Genomic DNA, 18,584 nt, shown 5'->3' with positions numbered 1-18,584 from the left:
TATTGCAATTATGTTCACCTGGGTTTTTTTTACTTTTTTTAACGTAGTTACTAGAAAAGCTTAAACTGTGTATGTGATTTTTATTATATTTCTCTTTGACTGTGCTGATCTGGGACTTCACTTCACTCTTACGGCTTGTCAATTGCCCATCAGTCAACTTAGGTCCCAGGTTGGAAGGGAGGAGTGGTTGATTAGTGATCTCTGAAGGCCCTGAATGGCTGTAATAGTTTCTTAACTCCTGCACGATCAACTTCTAGGAACTATTTTGCCTCTTTTTTTCTGCTTTTCATCCAAACACTGGGCAAACCTGCCAAATATTTCCTTTTGAAGGCCGTGACAGCTCACTTTCCATCAGCAGCTTCAAGAAAAAAGATGATCGAATCTCCCTTAAGCCCCAGAGGACAACTATATGTCAGGCCTAGATATTAATAACACACTTTTCTAACTGGGCTGCCCTTCTGAAACATCTCTCTACATAATGAAAATGAGACTTGTTTTTATTGTGTATAATAAAACACTGGGTTCCGACTTCAGACATCATGAGACAAAAATGCCATAAATTGAAATGCCAGCAATTATTCAACGGCCTCCAAGATAAAATATATAGATATATGAAATTTACTTCTACCACATACAAATGACATTTTTAAAAGTTAAAAGCAATATGCTCACATTTCTAAAAGCATTATTCACAATAGCCAAATGGTGGAAGTAACCCAAGTGTCCCCTGTTGGGTGAATGGATAAAGAACGTATAGTATATACATAATGGAATATTATTAAGCCTTTAAAAGGAAGGAAATTCTGACACATGCTATAATGTGGATGGATTTTGGAGACCTTATGCCAAGTAAAGTATGTCAGTCACAAAAGGACAAATGGTGTATGATTCCACTTATAAAAGTACCTAAAGTGGTCAAATTTAGAGGTACAGAAAGGCTAGTGGCCCTGGTTGGGTGGCTCAGTTGGTTGGAGTGTTTGCTTTCAGGTCGGGCATATACCTACATTTCAGGTTTGACCCACCAGTCTGCACATGTGATCAAAGATGGCTGCCCCATGTGGACACAAGATGGCTGCCACAGATGGATGACAGGAGAGGGCAGTTGTGGGCTATCAGGCCTGCAGGGGAGGGCAGTTAGGGGGGACCATACCTGCAAGGTAGTACAGTTAGGGGTGACCAGACTCACAGGGTAGGGCAATTAGGGGTGACCAGGCTTACAGGGGAGAACAGACAGGGGCAACCAGGCCTACAGGGGAGGGCAGTTGGGGGTGACCAGGCTGGCAAGGGAGTGCAGTTAGGTGTTACGGAGCCAGCAGGGGAGGGCAGTTGGGGGCAACCAGACCAGCAGGGGAGGGAAGTTAAGGGCAACCAGGCTGGCAGAGGAAGGCAGTTAAGGGTGACCAGGCCAACAGGGGAGGACAGTTAGGGGTAATTGGGCCTGCAGGGGGGCAGTTAGGTGTCAATCAGGCTGGCAAAGGAGTGGTTAGGGGATGACCAGGCTGGCATGCAGAAACAGTTAGGGTCAATCAGGAAGGCAGGGAGGCGAGTGGTTAGAAGCCAGCAGTCCTGTATTGTGAGAGGGATGTCTGACTCCTGTTTAGGTCCTATCCCCGGGACATCCCTCGAGGGGTCTCAGATTGGAGAGGGTGCAGGCTGGGCTGAGGGACATCCCTCCCCCTCATGGATGAATTTCATGCACCAGGCCTCTACTGTGTGAATAAAATGCTTGTATTTGCCTTTTGGATGCTCATACTAAATTTGTAGCTTTACAAGAAATTACTATTCAACCCTAAGTATCTCATTTTTCACTGTGAAGCTTCCTATGAGATTTCTAAAATATTCATGGTAGAAGAAGGACCTGCATCATGTGGCATTGCCAGAAATCCTATTTACCATTTGTCTATAGAAGCCTTTTGACTAAGAGCAAAAGAAATAAGGAGTTGTAGCCATGTGAGAACTTTCCCTCCAAACTCCTAATAACCTATTCTAATTTGGCGAGTGAATGGGAGTGAATATTTTCCTCTCCCTAAGCCTAGATTATAGTCATTAGGAGATTATACTCCTAATATAAATGTGCAGAACAAGCCAAGTAACACCCCCAGTCTTGTCACAAGCTACAGTGAAAAAGGAAACCCACATCTCACCTTAAAAGCAAGATTAGACCTTGATCTTAGCTTAGCTCATGGTCAGCAGAAATGTACGTCCACCCAGCACCAGCTATGCCTGCTCTCCATCATGCTGAGGCCAGGTGTCTAGCTCTGTCATCACATTGCATATAATCCCAACCTGGCCATCAATGTGCTTAGAGAAAACCTCCCTCGTAGAGGGAACTTTGCAGGCCCTGACCAGCGACCCTCACCCGCTTTCTCCCCAGGCAGAATAAGATCTCTTCCACCTGGCATGTGTGCTGAGATGCTGTGCTATTTCCTCGGATTAAAGTCATAAGATATAAAATTTGTTACCTAGAATATTTATTGAATTTCTGGATCTTATACATCAGCACTCAATAATTTTTCAAAGAAATGCCTAAGTGAATGCATTTGGTATTGTTGTTTCAAAGGATATTTTTTGAAGATGCATGCAGTACATATTGTATTAAATAAGAACAGCGCAGGTGGAAGCCTGGTGGTGAGGCAATACTGGGAGCAGTTGTGCTTGAGACAGGTGTGCTGCAGCATTTGGTCCTGAGGCACCAATGACGACAGGCTACATGACATGACAAGTGGTGGCTGGCCTTACTAATTGACTGCTATGTCCCTAAGCCATTTTGTCTGAATTGAACCATACACACAGAGTAGAGAAAAATATTAGTGATCTTAGAGTTGCATAGCACCTTTTCTTTTTCTGAACTCCAATGTTTGCTTAGTCAGCAATTCTTTCCCCCATATCTGGTTATTTAATACCTTTCCTTATGTTCTTGTCAAGAAATGCTTCACAATATAAATAAATTTCACTTATAACTGGTAAACATTTTTTAAATTATAAAATGTGCATGGAAACGAACATAAAATGTGTTAGATAAAATATTATTACTTATAACTATTGTTGCTGTTATAAATTACATAGAGTGTGCAGGAGGGACACCCCCTCCCTCTCCACCCACTTCATGCACGAATTTTGTGCACCTGGGCTCTACTTGTTTATAATGTTCTCTCAAAGTAACAAGCAACTGTCAGTTGGATAACCAGTGAGTATAAATATTATTTGAATCTTTTCCTGTTTTAAGGTATCCTAACAATTGTGCCTTTTCATACCTTAAGCAATACTTCAGCAAAGCAGAATAAACACTTTTCTGAAACATACCTAAGGTGATTGCTCCTCAAACACATCCCTACCAACTGCCTTTAGCAAACAACAGATAACTTTTAGGTTCCAAGCATTAACTATTCTTGGACCCACTAGTTGCAAGAGCACATGGGTAAATTGGGTTTTTTACTTTATGAGTATCTCTGTCAGAGTCAAAGATACATATTTTCCTTTATTTATTGAGATGTTCCTGCAGCATTCATGGTTGACTCATTCAAAAATTTTCAATATTTATTCCTCCAGATTATCCAATTATTATTTGCTAGTAAGTGTTATGACTTTAAATACCAATTATTTCTACTTGGCGATTTTATCTCAGCACAATGGGGGGAAATTGTCTAAATAGGGTAGGAAAAGTCATCTTTTAAGTCTGTGAAATGATATTTACCACTGAAAATTCCCCAGGCTTTGCTGACCTCCAAAGCAGCAATATTTTGATAATGCTTTCAAGCAGTTTGAAAATAACTAGAATTCACAACTCAACATGCTTAAGACAGTGACTTGAACACCTAGTGAGTATTAAGAAGCAAAACAAAATGCAAATAAAATAGAAGAGCAGATGCTACTACATTCACTAAACTGTACCCACATTCAGCATCTTACTCTTTGTTCTGACAAAACAGGGTAAGCCTACGAGTTTTATACAATAACCCTTTAATCCTAAGAAGCAAAGGGAAAGGTCATCGGAAACATGTATTTCTTTGTTCCTCCTTCCTTTCTTTAAATCCTTCATTCAGCCGTAAAGTAACAGTCTGCATGAAATATAGCAAAGGTACAATGATAATGAGTAAAAATAGTAAACATGAAAATGCCAACCCAGCCAATGTTTAAAAGAGAAGACAAGTGTCAATAATTTTCTTATTCAGAAGCACAGATTGATGGCAGGTAATCAGATTCCACGGGAGTTAAAAGGATCATAGATCGCCTTTAGAACCACAGACTCATGGTACTGTTTGTGCGTAAGTGAACCCCAAGAGAAATATGCTGTGGATTTTTAACCCCAGCAACAGTGGCATGCTCCACTTTCCACAGGATGAGCAGCAATCACCAAATTGCCCCAGAGAGGAAATAGCCCAGTGTCTTAGAAAGAGACAGGGAAATGCTTGCATAATATGCATTCTGTCCTTGTGGGCATTGTTTGGGTTTTTTTGTTTGTTTGTTTGTTTGTTTGTGGTTTTTTTTTGTGTGTGTGTGTGTGTGTGTTTTTAGAGAGGAAGGGAGAGGGATAGAGTTTTAGAAATTACAATGAGAGAGAATCATCAATCAGCTGCCTCCTGCACCCCCCTACTGGGGAGATGCCCAAAACTAAGGTACATGCCCCTGACCAGAATTGAATCTGGGACCCTTCAGTTTGCAAGTCAACGCTCTATCCACTGAGGGAAACCTAGGGCGAGTATGTGTTTATTGAAGTATTCTTCAATGTTTCTCACTTTTGTGAACAAGTCTCTAATATCTTGTATCTAATTTAAATGGGCTTAGATGCTGAAACAGACATGATCAAAGCTTTAACAGTTGGAATTAGTTGGACGGCTTCTTAAAGCACAGATTGATATAATGTTCAGTCCTAGTCTGGACCACACCTCAGCATATCTGATCTGAGCCAGAGAATTCACGTATCTAAGCAGTAGATGGAGCGGGTTGTGATACTGGTGTTGCTCATTGGTGGACCACTGTAGTTTCAATGCCTTAGCCCCGTTGTGCTTCAGTTTCTTCACCAGTTACTTGAGAGTACAAACACCCACTTCCCAGAGTTGTTGTGATAAATAAACAAGGTGATGCATTGAAGCTTTTAACACAGAGGCTGGCACATACTAAGTTCTCAATCCCTGCTAACTGTTTAATTCTGTGGACTCTGGAGGCTTCTTAAGTGAAAACAGTAAATGGCTTAATACATTTGCCTTTAATTGCTTCTCAGGTTTTCCTGCTTTAAACTTTGGATCAAATTCAACTTCTGTTTTCACTTTTGAGTTATAAATGAAAGATTTTGTTCTTCAAGGATAATAAATCTACATTTGTTTGGCAACAAGTGATTTATGTAGTTTACACTCTCCATTTGTTTCTTATTCCACTCACCAAAATATTGACAATTTTGGTTGGCTGTAGGATGCTGTTAGATGTCCCAAGATTGGGGGGGGGGGTGGTAAGAATGGAGACTGTGCATAGTTCTCTGTTGTCAGATACTTTAGGGGCATATTTCTTTCTACTAATGCAAATGTGGACTGCACACAGAGATAATGCTACCATTTTTAGACTTTCTACACTTTTAAGTAAATTTACTGTATCTAGTTGTTAAGTTGTCTCTTGGAGTGTATGTTATTTAGAAGATAATACATAAAAAACTCAACCCTTTTACTAAGTTTGTTTAGCACTAACGACTTCACCTGAATTCTTTCTGACAGAATTGCCTGGTTCTTGTGTAAAATAGGATATGTTGTTGGTGCCTTTATACAGAAAGAAAAGAAAGGAATTTGATCAATAGCAATAAATGACGGAAATCACCGATGTTTATAAAAGTTATTCTTTTTATTTGACTGCCACAAAGGAGGAAGGCCAGACTCTTGCGAAGTGGAAATAGTTTTGCTGTAAAATTCTGAGCTAGCCTGGATGAAGCCCATGAAGGGTGTGTAATCCTATAGGTCTCAGTTGCAGCAGAATGTAGTCATGTGTCCTGGATCAAAATACTTAAAGCTCATCCTGTAATGTCACATGTTTAGCATCCTCAGATGTTGCACATGCAAAATCACTTCTGCTCCCACGATACCAGATAATAGTTGTCTTATTATATATAGGCTTAGAAAGACCTTAAGTAAAGATATTTAACTCAGTTACTAGAATACTGTTTGCATTCAACAAACATGTATTTCCTGAATGAACAAATGTCCAATTCAACAAGTGTTTGGGTTTCAGCCATTTTTTAATGTTCAAGTCTTAATTCTTAATAACTATATTTCTGCAGAATTAAACACTATTGAGTGAAACAGTGTTTACTTAATATCAAAAATATTAATCAATGGCAAAACAATAGACAATAAAAAATCAGTGGTTGTTGGGAGAAGAGGAGGTGGGGAAGATGAAGAGACAGAGCACAGAGGATTTTTAGGACTGTGAAAATACCCTGTATGATATTATAATGGTCAATGCATGTCATTATAGATCTGTCCAAATCGATAGAATGTACACCACCAAGAGGAAACCCTAACATAAACTATGGGCTTTGGGTGATTATGATGTGTCAATGTAAGTTCATCCTTGTTTTAAAAATTCTGGTGCTGATGATAATGGGGAGGCTGTGCATGTGTGCAAGCGGGACTTACATGGAAAACCTCTATCTTTCAATTTTGTTGTAAGACTGCTCTAAAAATCTAGTCTTTAAAAATATTCAGCACTTTTTAATGTAAATAAAAAAATGATTGTTCTCCCATTCTACCTTACATATTTTATCAACCTCATAACTCATATAATAAAAGAAATCTACTTTACATGATACTAGGAAGTTACTCTTGTTCATTTTCTTACAACTTAAAACCCCTGTCAGAAGGAAGCATTAGGAAGGTTGTCAGTAAATAAGGGCTCAGGATTTCTGCCCTTTGAGTTTGGTTATACTACGAATGTCAACCAGTAAAAATATTAACAGTCTCTTTGTTTTCCGTCTTGTTGTTGACTATTTCTTTCCCTTGAGTGGAAAATAAGTAGGAGCACTGCTGGGTAAAATGTTTGGAAATGTAAATGGTCTTTATACCAAAGATTAAATATTTGTAAGCTCAGTCACCACAATGAGTTAGCTAGTGATTACAGCAATAATCACTACTCTACACTGCATCAACATTAAGCTGCTAAAGTTTCTTAAATGGATTGTACAAAGTAAGTGTCCTCTGGGGTATATTTAGAAATATTTGGAAACATTTTTAGTTGTCACAGTTAGTAGATAGAAGCCAAAACTGTTTACAGTTTTGCTGTTGAGCAATATTATGCATTTACATACTAAGAACCAGTTATGATTAAATTTATTATTACTATAAATAATAAAATATATTTAGTTTTGAAAACATTAATATATTTAATTTTACTAAGTACCCTTCAGAAATCTATTTTTCAAATGCAATTTTGACAGGATAACATATTATTGTGACTAGAGAAACGCTTTTAACTGTTTATTGTCAATTTAGATATATTAGGCCATTCAAAGTCTATATTCATGAACACAGGGGCCATGCCCACCTTTCTTTCCTACTATGCTCTCACCAACTATGACTGTAAGGGAATAAAATCTTTACTGAGTGCCTTCTGTGTACCAGGATATTGGCTTATCAACTTTCAGATGTGTGATATAATTTTTATAACCTGTATATGAAACCGTAATTATTTTCCCTCTTAACAAAGGAGGAAACAGTGGTTCTGAGAGGTTGTCACTTCCTAAAGGTGCACAGCTAGACAAGGGTGGAAGTAGAACTCGGTTCTGATTCTGACATCCCCTTGATCTTATCCAACACCAGCTATAGACCCTAGGATGTACTAATATGTGAGTATTTAGATGTTCTGATTTATTACTCCAAGAAGAAATTGATAAATGGATAAGAACTTCTTTGTAAAGACTTTAAGAGTTATCCCATGAGTGTGGAATCAATATAAGACTAATATCTATCAATCATCCATCCAGGAGAGCTAGCATTTACTGAATATGTACTGTCTTAATCATTTATTGGGTGACTTATAACTAACAAAAATGTATTTCTCATAGTTCTGGAGGCCAAAAGTCCAATATCAGTAATGGCAAAGTTGGAAAATCCTATTTTAGAATTTACATTTTAGTATTTCTCTGTACTTTTCTACTATTAAGTTGGAGCAAAATTATGGAAATAATGAATTCAATATCTGGCATTACTGATGATTAATTCTTATCTGCATTTAATCTCACACCTCTTTTTCCTGGTAATGCTGATTTTAATATATAACAAAAGTATATTATTCTATACTTCAGAATTATTTTGCCTTTTATAAAATAAAAATCCTTGGTCTTCCAAAAATTCTCACTGAATTGGTTTATTCATGTCTCTTGGGAATCAGATATTTTAAAATTTCACTTTAAATTCTTCAACATTTCCATCATGTAGATATTCTTATGGCCATTCTACAAATAATGAAACAGAGGCATCAGTAGATTAAATAATTTGTCCAGGTAACCATACAACCAATGTGTAAGAGCTAAAATTAACTGTAGTTTCTCCTGATTGGAAAACCCACAGTGTAAACCAGTGGCTGTGAATTATGACTGCAACAGAGCCAACTGGAGGATGAAAATGTAGACTGCTGGACACACACACACCCATACACACACACACATACACACACATATACATGGACCCACATCAGTTTCTGATTAAGAAAGCCTCGGGTGGGACCAGAAATTTGCATTTTTTTTTGAAATTTGCATTTCTAACAAGTTCCCAGGTGACACTGCTGATCCAACTATTCTGAGGAACTAGACTTTGAGAACCACTGTGCTAACCAGGGACAGCTTCCTATAAATTCATGCTATCTCCCTTTTAAGACACTTCATGAAGAAGCTTCATCTTTCACTTGCCCCCAAATCTTAGGTTTTCTAAAACAACTTTTTGTCCCACCAGCTTAATGTTCTGTGGTACCAGGGACAGTCTCAGTACTATGTTGGTGTGACAAGTGTTTAATGCCATTACCCCCAGTGAAACAGGGTCAAGGGAGAGCTATCCACTCCCCCTTGCCTCTAATGATAATACTCCCAACCAGAGAAAAAGAAATCTCCCTACTGGACAGAGAAAAGACCTAAACCAATGGGACAAGAGTCCAAAGATGCAATTAAATGCCAAACAAAGGGGGTAAAAAAGAAAGCCTGATAGTTGATGAAGGGAAAATGGGAGGTCAAGAGAAGTTTTTTGTTTCAACCTCCTATACTAAGAACCAGCTATGATTAAATAAAGAGCAAAAGTAGGCAAGCGCTTTTTTTCCTTAACCTTCTCTCATCTCCAATAAGTAATATCAAGCATATAAGCTTACATATCCCAAAGATGAGCTATCAGAGTGAAACGCAAGTGAAAGGAAATGGTGGAAGTAAGTGATGGGATTAATCTGTTGTCCCCAGAGCTGCAGTCATTCAGTAGGTACACCATCACCCACTGATGGACTCCGTACATGTTATTGACTCTCTATGCTAGACACTGGGAGACACACAAAGAGATGATTTTATCCCTAAGGAGCTTATTGTCAAAGTGAAAGGTAAGCATATAAAGAGGATTAATGAAGAACACCAGGACCGATGAATGGTCGGACATAGGATCCCAGGGTAACCACTGCAGATGGAGTGTTCAGGGATGCTTTTCAGAATAGGAGTTGAGCTAGCTTTTCAAAAATTGGTCAGATGTGAGTAGTTGGAGCACAGCGGAGTGAGGCGTTCAGAAGGGCCAAGGAGAACAGAGAAATGAAAAAAGGTAGAGAAGTAAGGAACTGGGGGCAGAATCTGAAGGTGGATGGCTGCCTTTGGCCCTGGATCACAGGGTGAGTACCTGCAGACAGAGCTGATGCAGACTGTGAAAAGCCAGGCCCAGGAGGAGATTAGGTTTATCTTATGAATCATAAAGGGGGCTGAAAAGTTTTGAGCAGGAAAGCGATATGATAAAACTATAACTCTAGAGAAATCCAAACCATTTCTTCATTCTTCCTAACCGTAGGCCCCATCTATAGGCTGGATCCCAGCCCCAAGCATGTACTCCTATTTCCAACCCTGCCCTTTGCTTCCAGGAGAATGAGCATGCTCTGTGCATCAAGATGCCAATGAGTGTGTTTTTGATGTCCTTGGTACCCACTTCCTTTTGGCCAGAGAAGGAGCAGGGTATTTTCCAAGGCTTAGGATGCATGAGAAGATCTAACTTTCTAATCCTGAGATTTGGCTTCCAGCACCCTATGACTAGTGTCTATAAATTTAATGCCTTACTGTGCCATACTAGCACAGCCATGGGTGAACCTGAGCGGGGGACATTGCAGTTTCTGATGGAGAGTTAGTGCCATAGCCTACAAGCTGAGTTTTTATTTTGTAGCCAGATTCCACAAGGCAAAGTAAGGGCATGGTCAAGATGTTTACAACATTCTCATGGGTTTCAAATCTATTCAATTACATGCACCTGATCAAGCTTTGTTTACCAGCTGCACTTCCTGCAGCCTATATCACTCACCCCAATGGTCGGCAAACTCATTAGTCAGCAGAGCCAAATATCAATAGTACAATGACTGAAATTTCTTTTGAGAGCCAAATTTTTTAAACTTAAAACTTATTCTAACATCACTTCTTCAAAATAGATTCGCCCAGGCCATGGTATTTGTGGAAGAGCCACACTCAGGGGGCCAAAGAGCCACATGTGGCTTGAGAGCCGCAGTTTGCTGACCAGGGACGTAGCCTCGTGGGACCACAGGTTCAGACCATATGTTCAAGCTTACAACTATAACCTTTGGCTATAATTGTGCTGGGAGGGCTTTGCCCTCCACGCTGGGGCTTGCACATGGCTTTTCCACAAGAGGACCGTGCCCTCTCATTAGTCCGAGGCTTAAACCTGTCCAAACGCTGCAGATGCTCTTCATAACTCACAAATTAGTATTAAATACCCTTTAAAGAGTTCACAGAGAATAATTTTGTCTCCTTATTTAAACTATAACACACGAAACATCTGCTATCCCCCAAACCTGTTCACTTTCTGACCAAGAAGAGTTTTTAAATGACCTCCCTACTCCTCATTACCAAAAAGGTCTTCTAAAAATATTTCCAGCCATTGTGGCTCAAGGGTTGAGCATCGACCCATGAACCAAGAGGTCACTGGTTCAATTCTCAGTCAGAGCACATGCCCAAGTTGCAAGCTTGATCCCCAGTAGGGAGCATACAGAAGGCAGCTGATCATTGATTCTCTCTCATCATTGATGTTTCTATTTCTCTCCCATCTCCCTTCCTTTCTATCTAAAAATTTAAAAAGAAAACCATATTTAAGAAAAATATATATTATTTCTAGTATTATACAGAAAACTCAAAATTACAATGGAAGTATTTAAATAGGTTAACATTTATAGGTTTTTCAATACATAAGGACTGTGAGCTCCAAAATACTTATTTCTCAGTGCCTGGAACAAATAATATTTATTATTAATTAATTAGCTGTATTAACCGAATAACAATGTCAAGAGCCAAAATGAATGCTTTCATAAGCAAAGGTAGATGGATTTATTTTTAAGCAGACTTCCAATATGTACTAGGCTCTGTGCTAAGGATTTTCACATTTACTCCTCACACAACTCTAGCGGTTAGGTGTTAGGATCTTATTTTAGAGCTATACAACCTGAGGCAGAGAAAATGTTAAGTAGCTTACCCAAGAATTCAAAACCAAATACTCTAATTCAAAGTCCAAGCTTCTATCACAGCAAACACCTGTGCTGTAGCTTTCCAGGCTCCTCCTCAAAGCACTCTGACTCAGTAATTGGTGGGGGCAGGACCCTGTACATTTAACACATGTCCCTGGTGGTTCTGAGAAACATTCGGGGTGTCTTCAATCCTGGTTGCCTGTTCAAATTACTTTGGAAATGTTTCAAATCCCAAATCAGTGGGAGGTAAGAGAGAAATCTCTGGGCAGCAATATTTTTAAATTCTCCAGATTATGTCAATGGGCATCCATTGAGCTCAGCTTTACCATGTTGACAATCATATTTAATGGATTTGCTCAGCCTCCCCTAACCACTTCTCCACCCCTTGCCTTTGTGTCCAAGAAAAAGTAGTTGTACTCCAATATGAACCAGCAAAAAGCAAAGGTGTCTAAGGGAGAGAGGAACAGAAGGGAGAAGATCAAGAAACCATTTGTGACAAGGGAATTAGTGAATAAATAATGAGAGCTGCCAATGGTGGTAGAGACATGAGGGGTAAAGAGAAAGGTTTGAGATTTATCCTTGAAACAATTTAGTAACTCTAAGCAAAAGTTAAATAAAGCTGATATTCATGTGAGTGGTTTGCTCTCACAGAAAGGTCATGCACTTTTCTATGGCAGTCGAAGCAATTTTTATATATTCATCCTTCTTGGTGACAGGAGCTCATGATCAGAAATTTCAGCCCGTGTGACTTCACCATTCTTATTTTATAAGTGCGAACACTGAGGCATGCTGGGAGAATGAAATCGCCTTAGACCTCAAGGTTGGGGCCAAGTGGCCCACTTAGCATGAAATTCCGAACTAGTTCCCAGGCTTTGTTGGCACTGCAGCTGTAAGGGATGCAACTTTCTTTGACTTTAAAATACTAGTGTGCATAGACAACTTTGATCCGATATTTGGGAGGACAGAACGTGGTAATACTTTTATATAATCCCTCACCTGGACCTCAATAGAGGGACCAAAATAGAGGGTCCAAGCCAATCCTGAAGGAAATTTATGTCCTTTATTTATAATCACAGATGACTCTGTCGCCTTGGCATATGACTATTCCAACAGATGAAAACAAAAAATAATTGCAATGCAGAAATTATAGGTGTCTATACAATTCGGGGGATGAGGGGGAGTTTTTAAATTGCTGATTGCGATTTAGCAAACTCTGCATTCTTTTGTGAATAAGTATTACCAAAAAGAAAAGCCAGTCTTCTCCCTCCGCCTTGCTTGCCTGGGCAGCCCTTCACTCTCACTTAATGAAATGGAACAGTTGACGCCTTTAACCCCTCTTGCATTTAATCTCATTAATGCAGTCCGTTGGGATTCTAGTTGTGAGGTAACATAGGAGCAGTCATCAGACCTCTAGTGAAAAGTGTGGTATTTTTCAGTTAGATTTTTTAATTGCAACGTCAAAATGTGTGAGAACGAGCCAAAGTCTAAAGCTGACGCCACGGGTGAGTTTTACGTTTTCTTCTCTCTCTGACACGTAGCTGTATGAATTGTTCTCCAGGAGGCAAGGTGGTAAGCATGTATAAGCGCTCAGTGAAATAAATTAATGGCTAGGTGTGGGAACAATAAAATACTTTGCTGACTCAAGAATGTACATAATAAAAAGTCACTCAGGCTTTACTTTATACTGGAGAACATATTAATATATAAATGCTATCATATCCGGAAGTGAATTACTGAATGTGTAAGATTTGAGGCTCAATTTAAATAGTCATCTGCCACTTTACAAAAACATTGCAGTTAACAGTATGAACAACCTCGTCACAATTTGGCAGCCTGATTTTAGTCATTGGCATTGCTATTATTTCAATGTTTCTATTTTTTTAAAAATTCAGGTTATGATTATACAAAACACTTAATCCTATATAAGAAATCTTTTCAAAAGAAGCCTATTTCATTGAATAATGATTAATGATGAGATGAATTATGTTTCTGTATTTTTTCTCCTAAGTTTTTTTGGTGTAAGTTAGTGCATAGTTCCTTAAACATACATTATTTCATAACATGGGCAGGCTCTGAGCATGGTTTTAAAATGGCAATAAATCATGCTGCATTATTTATTGCCATTTTTTACTAATACTACATAGCAATGAACATTTGACAATATTAAGATATGAATTGATATATAATTATCTTTCAAATAACAAAACTTACAATTGTTACAAAAAAGTTACTAATCAAACTGAAGCTTCTTTAGATATTATAGAAACTTAGAATTACATCTTTCCACGATGCTTAAAAATTCCTAGTGCTAGTATTTTTAGAAAAGAATAGGTATTGTTTCAATGCAATTTTACACTGGCTTCAAAATCTATGTATATAAAGAGTTTATTGGTGAGATAAATGATTACTAGGAGGTTGCAGTTCTGACATCAAGGGAATCTTCAAACAACTATTTATCCTGACAACTGACAGATTATTGTTGCTATTGTTGTTCAGAAATTAATAACACTGGACATATTAACGTCTATGTACTTAATCCTCTTTGGGCTTGAATTACAATTAGCAAAGGCTGACAGGTGAATATAAATGTTCTTGTCTCCACTGACTTGGTGATAAGGGAAAAAAAACAACCATGAATTTTCCTTCTCTTGTAAAACTACCTAAAATACAGTGTTTGATTTTAGGAACTTATTTGTGCACACGCACAACTCATTTTTGAAGTGAGCTGTATGAATGAACATGTCTTTATATTTTTGCAAAAGAGAAGCAGGTATTTTGCTTTCCTCTTAAATTTTAGGGAATTAAAAGGAATACTTGAAATTAAAACTACAGCTTTTTTTAAAAAAAAAATTGATTTCAGAGAGGAAGGGAGAGGGAAAGAGAGAGAAACATCAATAATGAGAAAGAATTATTGGTCAGCTGCCTCTTTGCACACCCCCTAGTGGGATCAAGCCTGCAACCTGGGCATGTTCACTTGACCTGAATCGAACCCAGAACCCTTCAGTGCGCGAGCCGACATTCTATCCACTGAGCCAAACAGGCTAGGGCAAAACTCTAAAGCTTTTTTTAAGTTACTACAGTAGAATATTTGATACTATGGGTAGCAATTTCTGGTTTTCACCAGTCTTTTTCCTCTATTATTATTTTTCCCAAGATAAATATCTCTGCTGCTTTAAAAGTATTTCAAACCTCTAAATCAGTGGTACCCAACCTTTCTTTGGCCATGCCCCATCTAAGCCTGTCTAAAATCCCGATGCCCCCCTCTATGTGACATATAATTCTTATTATTCAAAAAGTGAACACCTATTCACGTGGAGAAAGCCTAAAAGACCATTAACTTTGTCTACACAAGCTTCCAAAGAACATTCACGAAAGAAAAAAAGAAAAGAAAAAAAGGACAGTTGAAGTACTGAGGAAGAAATCACTAACGAACTTAAAAAATAATAATAATATGAAGTGATATGAAAAATAGTAAATAACGTTTCAACGTATATAATAGAGAACTGAAGTGCATAAATATGTTATAATATATATATATTTAAATACTGTGTATGAGGCCTGTAGAACCATAAAATTTTAAAAAAAAAAACAAATACACACTATTAATTCATTCTCAGATTGCCACCCTTAAGAATCAAATTGTGCCCCACACTGGGAACCACTGCTCTGAAGAAATGACAAAAAGCAAAAACAAAATGCACATTTTCTCCTACCAATTTAGTCCACCTGCATCTAAATGTCTTTGGTCAAAAGTAATGTATAAGAAACACAGCTAACAAAGACAGCCGCAAACATCTCCATGCAAACATTATTATAAAATATCAAACAATGACTATGAATTGTCTGCTCATAGAAAAAGAATGTTCAAAAGGAGGAAACTTGCTAAAATGGAACTTAAAAATCACAGTATCTATTCTTACTATTTGGTCATTGTATTCCTACTACTTCTTCCCCAGCTTACATAAAGGTTGAATAAAGCTGTTAGGGATTATGTGCAGCATGCTGGATCTGATGAGCTCAAAAATAAGATAGCTCGGGTCCTATAATATTTAGGATTATGCTGTTAATCTCTTTAGGGGAAGTGTGCAGTATCAGCAGAAAAGGCACTTCAGACTTCCAGGGAGCCATGCACTACTAATCCCACATTTGTCCAGTGGCTAAACCATTGCCTGCATTGATATGCTGGTGTTGGTTAGCATAGGGTGACATTATAAGAGGAAGCTTCTAGAGTGAAATCTTAAAATTATTTTACCCCTAAATTAGTCGCTGGTGCTGTGTGCAGATGAGAATACTTTTCTTTAAAATGCTCTATGTCCCCCTTTTTTTTGAAAAAGGCCATCTTATGGAAGGATGAACTGAACCCAAATATTCCTTTCTCTCCAGGGGTCCTCAAACTTTTTAAAGTGGGGGCCAGATCACGGTCCCTCAGAGAGCTGGAGGGCCGGACTATATGAACTACTAATTCCTACTGTAACACCTCGGCTGCGCTCACTGCCCAAAAAACCTGGCGGGCCGGATCAGACTCCTCTGCGGGCCGCATGTGGCCCTCGGGCCATAGTTTGAAGACGCCTGCAGGCTCTGAACTCATTTTTGTCTTTAAAGATGAAGTACAAATTAAGATGGTCTCTTCAATCCTATCATTTCTTTGTATTTCAAGATTCAATGCTGAAGCAATGGGGGCAGAATTGCAAGTTTGGCCCCACCCCCACACATACAATTTCCCGTTATTAATATCTTGCATTAGTGTGGCATACTGATTATAATTAATGAACCAGTACTAATACATTATTTTTAACTATAATTCATTGTTTACATTAAGGTTCATTCTTTGTGTGGTACCTTATCAGTTTTGACAAATTCATAGACATCTATCCATAATTGCACTGTTGTGCAGATTAGTTACATTACTGTGCCAAGCCAGCCCTAGGTTCCCATACTCAGCCCCACATTAGGCACCACATGTGCAGAGCTGACTAGGCCATGGGTGAACCTGAGAGGGGGCGGGTGAAGAAGGATTGAGAAAAGAGAAGAAAGCTGGCATTCGGATTGACGCTGCTCTCTGATGGAGAGACAGTGCCAAAAACTGCAAGGCTAGTCTTTATTTTATAGCCAGATTTCAGGGGGCAAAGTAAGGGCATGGTCAAGATGTTTACAACTTACTCCCGGGTTTTGAATCTACTCAATTTCACGCACCTGATCAAGCTTTGTTTACTTGCTGCACCTCCCTCAGCCTATATCACTCAGCCACGTGGGACCACAGGTTCGGACCATAAGGTTAAGCTTACAACTATAGCCTTTGGCTATAATAGTGCTGGGACTTGCACATGGCTTTGCCACGTGAGGATTGTGCCCTCTTATTAGTCCCAGGCTTGAATCTGTCCAAACGCTGTGGCCGCTCTCCACACATTACCTTAACAATTCTCTGTGTTTTACCCATTTCTCCCACCTCCCTCACTGGAACCTATGGCAACCATTAATTCTTTTCCACTGTCTTTAAAGTTTTGCCTTTTTCAAAATTTCATTTATAGCTTGTTAAGACTGGCTTCTTACACCTTGCAGCAGGCATATGAAGTTCCTTCATGTCTTTTCATGGCTTGATAGCCCATTTTTTAAATCACTAAATATATTTCATTGTGTGGATGTATCACTGGTTGTTTATCCACTCACCTATTGAAGGATCTTATTTTTTCAAAGTTTGGGGCAATTAATGTATAAAATTGCCATAAACACATTCCTTTTGCCCTACATCATCTCCAGCATTTGGCATTGTCAGGTTTTGGGTATGTTGTGTGTGTGGTTAATATTTTAGTCATTCTAAGAAGTGTGTAGTGGCATTGCATTGTTGAGTTTTTAATTCTCTGACATACAATGTTGAGCATCATTTCATAGGCTGATTTGCCATCCATGTCTTCTTTGGTAAGGTGTGTTTTCATTTTTTACCATTCCTTTGAATTTAAAGAACTCTGAATATTATGGTTACAAGTCTTATCAAATGTGTTTTTGCAATATTTTTCTCACTTCATGACTTGTTTCTTCATTCTCTTCATGCAATTGATTTTTTAAAAAGTTTTGTTTTTTTGCTCTTTTTTAAATGTTCCCCAAAGGCATGAACTCTGCCTGGTCACTCTGAATCACACGTGTGACAGGTGTGTGGAGTCCCATCCCTGTTCCCTTCAGTGGAAATAGTGCTGTGGGAACCAGCTTCCTGTGGAAGGTTTCAGCGAAATGGAGATGAGAGAAAGAGGCTCAGAAACAAACCAAGGCAGTAAGGAGAGACAGGGTTTTTCACTAAAGCAAAATAACCGGTCTCCTTTTTATAACTGGGGGAAATAGCTATCAAGTGGAGTACATGTCTTCTTTTGTATCTAAAGTTCTTTTTACGGAGAGTTGAGTTTGGGGCGGACGCCCAGAGAGTTAAGTTGTAGAATGTCTTACAATGAAGATTCAGATTGTTAGTCTCGGGGAGGACCTAAGTGCCTGCGTGTATATCCAGCGCCCAGATAATAGGAAGAACGCTTTGAGACAAGCATTCTAACAGAGCGGAGCACTGCAACAAGTAGCTGTATGACGACTCTCCGACTCTGTGTTAACTAAGCTGCCCCAGGAGGTGGATCAGCTTTCCAAACATTTCCAGAATTAATAAGAGCTGAAATGAGTTCATTTCTGTTTCAAATATTGCTTGACCTCCTGACCGCCACCAAAAGAAGACTTGGTGCAATTCAATTTTAAAAAATAGAAAAGCTACTTTTAAACATCTTTTCAAGAGAGGCTTTTTTGCATTCAGCGTCCAGAGGGTGAGTTAGGGGCTGTGCCGAGCCGGCACAGCCACGGGTGAAAGTGAGAGGGGGCCATGAAGCATTGAGAAAAGACAGAGAGAAAAAGCTGGGTCTGGATGGGATGCTGTC

General features: G+C 38.8%; 1 protein-coding gene across 2 annotated transcripts in view; it reads left to right on the top strand.

Annotated features, from left to right (window-relative positions):
- The window catches only part of RORB (RAR related orphan receptor B), a 167,715-nt gene that overhangs the window by 90,448 nt on the left and 58,683 nt on the right, over window positions 1–18,584 (top strand). Inside the window, exon 1 of one of the 2 annotated variants that reach the window (XM_036433790.2) lies at window positions 13,062–13,181. The exons of the other annotated variant lie outside the window; for it this stretch is intronic. Coding sequence (XP_036289683.1) covers window positions 13,142–13,181 — 40 coding nt within the window. The 5' untranslated portion in view covers window positions 13,062–13,141. Of the gene's footprint in view, window positions 1–13,061; window positions 13,182–18,584 lie in introns of those variants that run through there. 2 annotated transcript variants of the gene reach the window in all.

This window comes from Pipistrellus kuhlii, unplaced genomic scaffold (assembly GCF_014108245.1).
Source record: "Pipistrellus kuhlii isolate mPipKuh1 unplaced genomic scaffold, mPipKuh1.p scaffold_m20_p_12, whole genome shotgun sequence".
Taxonomy (NCBI): domain Eukaryota; kingdom Metazoa; phylum Chordata; class Mammalia; order Chiroptera; family Vespertilionidae; genus Pipistrellus; species Pipistrellus kuhlii.
Note: the sequence above shows the minus strand (reverse complement) of the source record. Positions and strands in the feature narration are given on the sequence as shown.